Below are 10,391 nucleotides of genomic sequence, written 5' to 3'. Positions count from 1 at the left end.
GTTGCTTGTCACTCTACACATTGTTTTCTGAGTGTACAGTTGCATAGTCCAAATACAAGAAGATCTGAGTTGATACAATGTTGATACATTCATCTGAGGGCATTCAGTTATTTCCATGCGCTCCCAGCAATGAGTTCAATAAGCAAAAAAAAAAAAAAAAAAAGTAAACTAAACCTCCAGAAAAACCTCTAGAATTCCATTGTTTTTTATATTAGAACCTTTTTTTAGAATGTAACACACAATAACCAATTCTAATGTGATCTGCTATTTGCTTGATTGATTTAAATGTATATAAATGGACACAGCATTTATATATCTTTTCCTTGTTACAGATGAATAGGAAAACCCACTCCCTGCCGGAAAATACAAAACTACACCCTTTCCTGTTCCTGATAACATGCCAGCGCAGAAAAGCTCAAGACAGGAAGACAAACCTCTGATGATTCAAAAGTCAAAAGTTGCAAGCTACTGCTGTGATGTGTAGCATGATCCTTTGCAGGAAGCCATGACTTTCAGATGGTACAGTCAGTCAAACCAATAAAGAAAAACTCAGGATGTGAGGTATGCTTAGTTATGATAATAGTGTTTAGAGTGTGAGTGGGCAAAAATGGGTTGATTTAAAGAGGGGACGCTGAAAAACACTGAAACCTTTGGAGGTGACCAGTTCAGTGAAATGGGCTGATAATCCCAAACATGTGTTCATTGGTTTGCTGATGTAGCTGCCTGATTATAGTTACTAACTTTTCCTGTCTTTAGTTTGGTGCTGGGCAGGTAGTGCACAATGGGTGTAACAGAGATTTTTCACTCTGAAAACATCCACCTGCTGCAACTAGAAACAAAGTGGCTATAGTGAACCAAAACAGTAAAGTTGTAGACTGTAAAACCACAGAGTCGGACCACAGAGTCAGATCATAATTTTCTGAGGATTTGTCATTATGAAAGATCTATTTCACATTACACATTCTCATCTGATATATTGCAATAACTTTGCACTGAGATATACTGTAGTTTTTACCATAACAATGTGAGGAGAAAAACTTTGATGAATGATATAACACATCTCACAATCATTTTTACACATTTATTTTGATACACAACTGATTAAATTTACAGTATAATTTGAGAATAACATTCAATATGCTTAAAACTAAATCATAGAAAAGAATCTGTATGTTGTAAAGCTTGCATATTCCTTTATGTTATTTTTTTTTTAATTATTTGCAATACCATTCACTTAATGAGTAGAAGCACTGTTACACTTCTGAGTTTGTTAGGTTCATCTAAAAAGAGTTTGGCAAAACTTTGAATGTCATGCTCTTGCAAGCTGCGGTAACATTTTATCAAGTAAGTGCAAAGATCTGTTCAGATTTTTGTGTGACAAACAGGTTGTGGCATTGCTGTCCTTGTTTTATGTACATTTTGTAGCTTGTAAGTCAACATTCGGTATTTTCAGAGAACAGAAAGACAAACTGAAAAAGTCTCTCAACTTGAGTGGATGTATTTACATAAATTATGTTTCCTTCAGTTTTGGCTAAGTTATGTCCTCTATCAATTTTTTTTTTTTATTTGAGGCCACTGACTTCAGCTGTGAGGAGCCTTTTTTTAAATGATAGCCCAAAACAAAAGTTTATAGTTCTGTCAGTAGTCCAATAACTGTGGTGATTTTTCAAACTTATAAGTAGGTTTAATTCCCTGACATCACCTAAACACATCCTTTCTATAAGCTTCTATCTACTTTGCCACTTAAAGTACCTCTGAACTAAAACGGTATCTAACTGGGGATTTTCTATCCGTCTAAGGCGGCGTTAACTATATCCAGTTCTTAATAGTTCACCTCCTAAAACAACAAACCACTTCTTTTTTTTTTTACTGTATGCAGTATAATCTATAGCACCTACAGTAACATTTTCCACTAAACAACTACACTCTAACAACTGTGATCTCACCTGTGTTAATTAAAGGTTTGTGCTTTCAAGACATTCCCTGTATGGAAAATGAAAAGGGGTGTGATACTTTATCACGGCCAGAGGGAGGCACTGTGGGTCCATCAGAACCCAGAAGGCAACATCCTGTACCACAGGGTATGAGGATATGAGGTAAGTGGCAACCAAACCAGTTATATCCTCAGTTGCCCCAAATAAGGATTAAAAAAACTTGTAACATGATCTTTCTCTTTCTTTTTCTCAGGTCCAGTTTTTTCTTTTCTTTTCTTTTTTTAAAATTTGTTTTTAATTGGAGTTGGTGGGTGGGTGAGGGGTGGGGGTATAAAACCATTAAACAGAAATCTATACATCCAAAGAGTTGTATGTAAATTATATGTAAAATTTTCCACCCTCAGGAATGTCAGTTGGATTTTCAGGAGGATATCAGCTGCTTTGTACAACTGCCAACCCTAATGACTCTCCCACTCAGTTTTTCTGAAATGCTATAATTTCTGAAACTGAGAGGCCATGAGGATGGGTAAAAGGACAAGGCCATTGAGAAATATGCAAGACACCTTAAGAAACTCAAGGATTCCAAACACTACTTGACCCAGCTCTTGTTTGTGACAGAATGATATAGGAATTATATTTATCGGTTCAAAAAGTCTGTTCTGTTCAGTTCCTGACCCACACATGTATCTTTTTAGTGGAAGACGTTCGATTGCGGGAGGGGCAACAAGGTACAGTCCCTCACAAGCTCAAGTCAATGATGATGTGCTCATAGATCTGTGTGTTTCCCTTGAAGCTAGAGGCAAAGATGAAGTCCCTGCGGTCAGTAGAAACCACAGTGAAGGAGCGTGGTGCCTGGATGTACACCTCCTTGAAGCGGTCAAAGACTTTCTTGTCATCATCCCACAGGTAGATCTGTGAGAAGGTGTAATCACTCCCCAGGGCCAGGTAGTAACGTTCTTTGAAAAAGAATGGCTGCAGAATCATGGAGCCTCGTGAGGGCAAGGCTTGGATCTCTGCAAACTGTTTGGCACCCCAACGTAGAACTTTGGAGTCTCCAATATATCGTGTCATAGCCAGGTAGAGTTCCCCCTTGATCCGGAAGTGCTTCACAGCTACTACATCCTCCATGTTGGGAATCTCGCCCTGCAGGACAAACTTCTGGTTGTTTCTGCTCCACTGGTAGATCACAGGCACCTGTGAGCGGCTTGCCAAGATTAGGTGGGCCTTCCCATCCAAGTCCAAGAACTCTGCATCTGTATCACGGTACCACTCATGCAGCGACTGGTATGAATAAAAGCCCTTATCGTTCCATTTGTAGAGGGTGGACAGTCCCGCTTTTGAGCTGTCAGCAATCACAAAGAACCAGTCTGAGCCAATCTGGAACGCCTCAATGTCATTGGGCTTGGATATCTTGGACACTTCAATGTCCTGGAACTTGCTGAACCTGCTTTGGTCCTCATCAAATCTGTAGATGTGAGAACCACCAAAGAGCTGAGCCACAATGACAAACACCTGGTCCTGGATGACAACTGACTTGCACCCCACAATGGACTGACCTGAAAAGAGGTAAAAATTAAGTAAACGGGCTGATAGCATGACTGTAAAACCCAACCAGGATATTCTAACAGTTTGTAAAGCACTGTCATACCTGTAATGTTATCATACGTCCTGAAGTTCATTTCTATGTGGTCCCATTGGAAAACCATGCAGCTCTCTATGCTGGGAGCAGCAATAGCCACATAGACATCATTCTTATAACTGAATGTGTCAACAGACAGTGACTCTGATGCCACAGACTGGTGGAGGACGAAATCTGTGAAAATATGCAAATGTGGGCATCCTGAATTACCATTTTCCACAAATTAACAGATTCTTAAAAGCAAAGTTGGCCACATAAAAAAGGATGAAAAGCTGCCTTTTCTGTAGGCTGCTTACTGTGTACTATGTTAGTCAGGGGTAAGTTGCCTCATATTGATGCCAGTTAGACTAGAGACAAGGCCAGCTGGCTCAGGTGTTTCTCACCCGTTGAGATGCACTCATCGTGCAGGCTGGTCATATCATTGAGGCGCTTGTCCTTCATGTCCTCTGGCCCAGCACATACGACATCCGACACTGTGGCATTGGTGTTCTTCAGCCACGTCATCAGCCACTTGGCACGGCAGTCACACTCAAAGGCATTGCCTCGCAGGTCCCTGCAGAAGGGGAAAATTGTATGTCATTGCTGGGAAACAAAGTAGACAAGCTAGAAGTACCTTAGATTTAGACTGGACACATAATAAATGATAGAGGACATTACTCTATGCATCTCCATTAACTGAGTGACAAACTTACAGCTCTATCAGTGAGTCCAGGTCAATGAAGAGGTCCCTGGGCAAGGCTTTGATGTTGTTGTTTGCTAAAGACCTAGAAACAGCAGCAATAAATCAATACAACAAAAGGTACCTACTTAAGATAATCATAATTCCTTTTCAAGCAAATGGGTGTAGACAAGATTTATGCATGGCATGCAAAAGTCAAAGTAATATTTACATGTCCAGATAACTAACATAAAAACTTTATATCATTCCTCTCCATAAAAGTTTATCTTTGTTTTCCTTAATCTTAATAAAACGGTGAACTATGTAGCACCACTTCTTTAGTGTCACAGTGACTCTACATTAAAAAGCAGATAAATATTGTACTTATTTAACAGTCTTTGAAACGTACAAGTGAGTCAAGTCCCTGAGTCCTCTGAAGGCATATTTGGATGTAGTCTCTATCTTATTACTCTCAATGAACCTGTGGAAGATGAGAAGAAAATACTGTAAATTTTATGATCAGTCTAGAGTATGTAACATGTTCAGTTCAATTAAAACAGTGCACTAAATAACTAATTCTGTAAAACTGACAATGCATTTGTTCAGTTTTAGCCAAGAAAGTAACTTTAAACAATGATTTCTTTATTTGTTGAACAGTAGTGAAACTGTTGCTACATCATTTTCAATAAGTTTAACTCACTCAGTTATTAATGGTTGAGGTTAGTTGCAAATACATTGTTTATTGTGTTATTTACTAAATCTTGGTAAGGATAGGTGCATATACTCTAGTGATGAATAAAATACATCTTTTTCACAAAAAATCATTGTAAGATTTCTCTTAAGTCAGGTTTGGGGATTGTAAGAAAGTGTAATAAATACATTATTTTTCAAAATATCTTTGATGCCATCAACTATATCAATACAGATTTGTAATATGTTTTAAGGAAACTGGATGTGGGCAAATGACTGAAAATTATTTGCTGTGGAAAAGCAAAGAAATAAATGAAACCACTAGAGGGCGTATGGTCAAAACCATCCTGCCACATTCACTCTTGAAAGACTGACATACATCCACATAACCTCATGCTCATAACCAAGTGATCAGCTACAGCAGATTAGATTAATAGAATATATGTGTGTGTAGCCACTGCATTAGTTATTGCACTAACTCACTGAATGTCTTTGCATGTAATTGATTAAAAAACAAAAAACAAAAGAAGAACTTACAGGTACTCCAGATGTGGAAGGCCTGAGAATGCATCATCCCTTATTGTTGTTAGAGAGTTGGAATTCAAAAGCCTGTGACGAATGATGAAATACACATTAACAGAAACTGGCTGCCAGCATGATTAATTGTTTTATGTTTCTGTCTGAGAAAAAGAGCAGAAGAAATTTCTCAGATGGTGATTTAGTATCTTACCAAAAAAAAGCTAAACACATTGAAATGCAAAGGTGTTCCTTGTCACACAAAGAAATAAACCGCAGATACTTGTATTCTTCTAAGCTATAACTTCTGCAACACACAAGACTATTATCTAATGAAAATGATCAGTTTTATCATAGAGTATGGTATGAAGCCACCAAACAAACAAACAAACAAACAAGACCTCAAGAGCAAAAATACTAAATTGTAACAATAACTGCACTCCCACCACAAGATGTAAATCAAGTGTGCCATCACTTTGGTTAAATGCTCTGTATCTGCCACGCCTTTGTTTATGCTGACATCCCAGCTATCACTACTGTAGTAACAAAACAGATTGATGGCCTCTTGTGAGTACAGTATGGTCTATGCGATTGCATTGAAAGCTCAAGACCCGATTTTCATTATTTATCTCCAGGTGTCCAAGCCTTTTAAAAGCCCTCCCTGCTAATAGCTTTACCCTGCACTAAAGCTGACTTAAAAGGTGCATTACTGCATCTGTATTACAACAGAGAGTTAGTTACTGGACATATATGTGCTTCAGTAGCATAAAAACCTTAATTAATTCCTGCTATTACATGCCAACACTATAGTTCATTATTTATGTGTAATGAGTGTTTTGCTGCATGTATTGCAGCTTTGGAGGCTGAGATCTCTACCACTATTGGGCTCTACACAGTCTGATGCATCTGTCATCTTAAGATATATTTAAGTTTCAAAAGTCATCCATTTCAAATAAGTTTTGAATCAATCTGTTTTCATGATATGAGCCTTTTCTACAAGTTAAGGGTCACACATGGAATCTTACAATACAGACGTATTACATGCAGCTCAAGTATTCTTACAGTAGCTGGAGGGATGGCATGTGAGCAAACATAGCCTCTTTGACCTCAGAGAAAGTCCCATTGACAACGCTCCTGTAAGGAAGAAGCAGAAAGGATGAACATAAAGCCACCGAAGGAAATGAAATGCTGAAAAGTGATCTACTGGAGAAGACACTGCCCGCGTTGCCATTCAACCTTATTAAGATGGTGTACGTTATAAACCACAGCCAGGGACATCTGGAATGAAACTTCACAAGCCTATACTGCAGCATTTGATACACACACACATACACACACATTGTCTAAGTATATATCGTTAAGTAAAAATCACATGGGGAAGCTACTCACAAAGAATTGATGTCGTTGGGGGTAATCCTTGGGACATAAGAGGACCCGACGCAAATGATAGACTCCTTGGAGCAGCTGCATGTTGAAGGACATCGGGAACCCTTCTTCAAATGAGCCGGTTGACACAGGCAGCACAGCGACACAGAAAACAATGCCCAAATCTTGAGAGTTGGCAGCATCTTTCTTGCCGGGCTCGCATGTGTGAGGTTCGCTGAGAAGCAACCGATCGAGGCAGATGGCAGCGCGCGTTTACACCCTGCACCATGAAATGCTGCACTGGCTCCCTGACATCAGCAAATCAGCTGCAGCTCCCCTCCGTCCACTTTAATTATTTATTAAGCCAGAGCTCCCGTCGGATAACTGTTGGTTAAACAACCATGCGCCATACATGGTAAAAAATAAGGTATTATTAAGCTGCTACAGGCGATCTGGTAACCTCTACCTTTCATATACAGTTAATGCAAACGTGGCTATTTTGATGTGCATTTACTAACAGATGCAGCCAACCGCATGTGGCCGGTAGTGAATTTCCAGATTCAAGAATAAATTCGTGTGCTAAATTATGCAAAAATGTACATTTTGTTGCCAATTTGAACATTATTTGAAACACATTTTTTGTCATCTCCGGGAGTGTTTTACAAATGGGCTTGTTCAAAGATATTTAGAATCTAATACATGCTATAAAAGTAGCTTGCCTCGACCCAACCAGTGTGACTGAGACGCTACGAAGTGAAATATCGTTATATAGGAAATGTGTATATACAGTAAGCTATACAGTGCTGTACCCCTCCTCCATACAGGAGCTGTCAGAGACGCATAACTGCAGCACCATGGACAGCGCCTCTGTGTCAGTCCACGCAGGACTGCTCAGCTGGTAAAGCTGCCAAAACTGTGCTGTACAGTGGCCATCTAAGTGGTTGAATGTGTAGTCTATATGTACAATATGTGTATAGTGTATGTACAGAGAAAAACCTGCATCAAGGTAAGGTAGACAACCACAGCTATCAAACTGCTACAAGTGGAATTTTGGAATCAAGTACAACGCAGAAGCAAAAATCATTCAAACTAATAATGATAGCTTCTGTGAGGAATGTGTTAGAAGACAACACAAGCAGCATACATGAAACAATAGAAAAGTTAGGAAAGAAGGAAAGAAAGAAAGAAATGTTGCAATCAACCCTCAGATCTTCACAGTTTACAACAAGCTTCTCAAATAACTGACAACACGTGCACAGTAATTAAAGAATCCATCCTGCCTCCTTTTCCAAGCTTTTAAAACAAAGTCACCAAACTTACACACATCAAACATCTCTGCTTTTAAACATCCATACAGTGGAATACTTCAGAGCTTTGTCGAGCTATTTCTCTATAATACAAAACTAAACTCTGGCTTCTACACAAACAAGATGTAACATATTAATATGGGTTTGATATGCATTTAAGTCCTTAATTTTGGTTTTGACAAGATGTTTTCCAACTATTTTAATCATTTGTATTTTTCAGACATCAAGAATAAAGCTGGCATTGATTATGTTTCCTTGCATCATCATCTGCAGCTGTTAATGCAGTGCTGCATTCTCCAATTACATGTTCTTTTTGTTTCTATTCTTTCTTCTCTATTAACAAAATTATATAATATACATAGATATCTTGGTTTAATATGTATATTTAAAGATTTCATCTGAATAAAAAGAAGCTTGTAATATGATATGCCTTTAAGAATAAAAAAAAAAGAAACATTGCTAAGTTTGATGTTGTTGTGTCCAGATATTTCCTATGACATAATCCAAAAGTTAAGGACAACTTGCTCTCTTGATGCTAGCAGTAGGTCGGTCCCAACTGGTGCCAGACTAGTAACCCTTGACTGTGTTGGTGGTTTAGTGAACTGTGGTCCTGTTGGTATCAGGCGGCTCATCTGTGGCCCTGTTTGTGCCACTCTGGCACTCCATCAACACTGAACTTTACCTGGCAGCTGCTGAGAGCCAGGAGTGAAGGGCCATTTGTCATGCAGCAAAATCCCAGGGGTACTTAGACTTATGACTGAGTGTGTGGAGTGCAGATTCAGGGGGAATATTTTTAAAAGCAGTCTATTTCGGTGAGGAGGGGTGAAAGTAAACAATCATTTAAGGGAAACAAGAGGCAGCACGAATCTTTCGCCATTTCTACATTAAGAAAACACTTTAAACTATCAACTTGATTGCATAAGAATAAGACAATGTGTGGTCCAGTGCAAGTTTCTCAGTAGTAGCCATTTTCTGATTTATACACTGCAGCAGACTTGACCTGTGCAGCACAATCAAAGTGAGCCTGACTCTATTCTCACAGCATCTCTGCAACATCAGCAAACGCCTGGAAATATAACTGGCAAACTGGTGACAGGGAATGGAGGGAGAAGAAAGAGGAAAAAAAGGCAAATCAAGTATCACACTGGACAGGAAAACATTTACTGTAAATTCTGACCAAAGCTGATGATGTGTAACATTTGCCTCCTCAAAAGAAACCAACATTAAGAAAATATCTCTTTTGCAAAAGCCACTTCAGCTTTTAAGAGTGCTGCACTGTACAAGCTCTGTCACGGTGCACAGTGTTTTTCCACTATATTCTGCTAGTGGTACAGTACAGCCTGGGAACAGTGAAAAGTGTGCTGATACAGCACCCTTATCTATCTGACTCCAGCCCACTTTAAAAGGCTGCTGGGCGGATTGGTCCTGCTGTTGCTATTGCCACACATATACTCCTATTGCTACACATATACATGACTAATTGCATTTGAAAACCCAACATGTGCTGACTGTATACATCGCTATACCCAAGCACACCTGGGCCCAGCACAGATGCAGCAACTGCAACAGTCCGTACTTCCAGTTCTGATCTGTACGAGTGCTTCAACTCCAAAACACGAAGCGGCGTCATCTACTTCACACGCCCCAAGCTTTTCAAAGAGCAATCACCCTTGATAATACCCAGCAGATGAAGGGGAAGGCGCAGGAAGAACTTGGACAGTGCAGTATCGAAATATAGATTAGTCATCAGTCAGAAAGGCTTTAGTAGGAGTCTATTTTTGCGCCTCAGGGAACTACCTGCCCTGTTTCTTAATGACTGAGACTGGAGGGCAGTGGGAATAGAACGCAAGACAGAAAACCTCTGAAATGTGCAACTATGGAGGACTTGTGTAATTAAAGATCAAATCTCCTGGTGAAGTGAAATCCAAATTCATCCTACGTTGTATAACAGTTAACTACATATCTTTTAGATTGTTTAAGTTACGTGCAATACAGGCTCCTACTGAGTCAGTAGGGGTGAATATTTCTCTCACTAAATACACGGGAGATCTATATTTGGTGTACTTCATTGATTATCTGTTACTTACAATCGGTTACCAAGCCTGAAAATAAATGAGCTAATCCAATATACAGGGTTCAGTTGGAGGTAATGGCCCAACAGCACTTGTATCACATTACAATACACAGCAGAAGGCATAGCAAAACATACTACAGTTTAAAGCTATATGGTTTTATATATCGACGAGTGGAACAGCTTAATGCATTCCTCAGCGCAAACTGAA

General features: G+C 39.2%; 2 protein-coding genes across 3 annotated transcripts in view; one reads left to right on the top strand and one right to left on the bottom strand.

Annotated features, from left to right (window-relative positions):
• The window catches only part of rpl34 (ribosomal protein L34), a 750,063-nt gene that overhangs the window by 665,173 nt on the left and 74,499 nt on the right, over window positions 1-10,391 (top strand). The gene's annotated exons all lie outside the window — the stretch shown is intronic.
• On the bottom strand, window positions 1,068-10,226 carry lgi2a (leucine-rich repeat LGI family, member 2a). 2 transcript variants are annotated; one of them, XM_018690518.2, is made up of 8 exons: window positions 6,827-10,226; window positions 6,500-6,571; window positions 5,459-5,530; window positions 4,641-4,712; window positions 4,266-4,337; window positions 3,957-4,126; window positions 3,583-3,747; window positions 1,068-3,490 (listed from the first exon to the last, which is right to left on the bottom strand). In XM_018690518.2, the coding sequence occupies exons 1-8, from the start codon at window positions 7,003-7,005 to the stop codon at window positions 2,673-2,675; spliced, it is 1,620 nt and encodes a 539-aa protein (XP_018546034.1). In that variant the 5' UTR covers window positions 7,006-10,226; the 3' UTR covers window positions 1,068-2,672. The 2 variants fall into 2 exon arrangements, with proteins under 2 accessions (XP_018546034.1, XP_050932169.1); XM_051076212.1 differs by lacking the exon at window positions 6,827-10,226 and having other exon boundaries at window positions 6,500-6,816.

Source organism: Lates calcarifer, linkage group LG15, assembly GCF_001640805.2.
Source record: "Lates calcarifer isolate ASB-BC8 linkage group LG15, TLL_Latcal_v3, whole genome shotgun sequence".
Taxonomy (NCBI): domain Eukaryota; kingdom Metazoa; phylum Chordata; class Actinopteri; family Centropomidae; genus Lates; species Lates calcarifer.
This window is presented reverse-complemented; position numbering and strand designations above follow the sequence as displayed.

Coding starts and splice junctions, on each gene's coding strand:
- lgi2a (XM_051076212.1), bottom strand. CDS start 6,777: ATGTGTGTGTATGTGTGTGTGTATCAAATGCTGCAGTATAGGCTTGTG. Junction 4,713..5,458: donor CTTCCACATCTGGAGTACCT/GTAAGTTCTTCT, acceptor CATCTTCCACAG/GTTCATTGAGAGTAATAAGA. Junction 4,127..4,265: donor CTGGACTCACTGATAGAGCT/GTAAGTTTGTCA, acceptor CCCCTTCTGCAG/GGACCTGCGAGGCAATGCCT.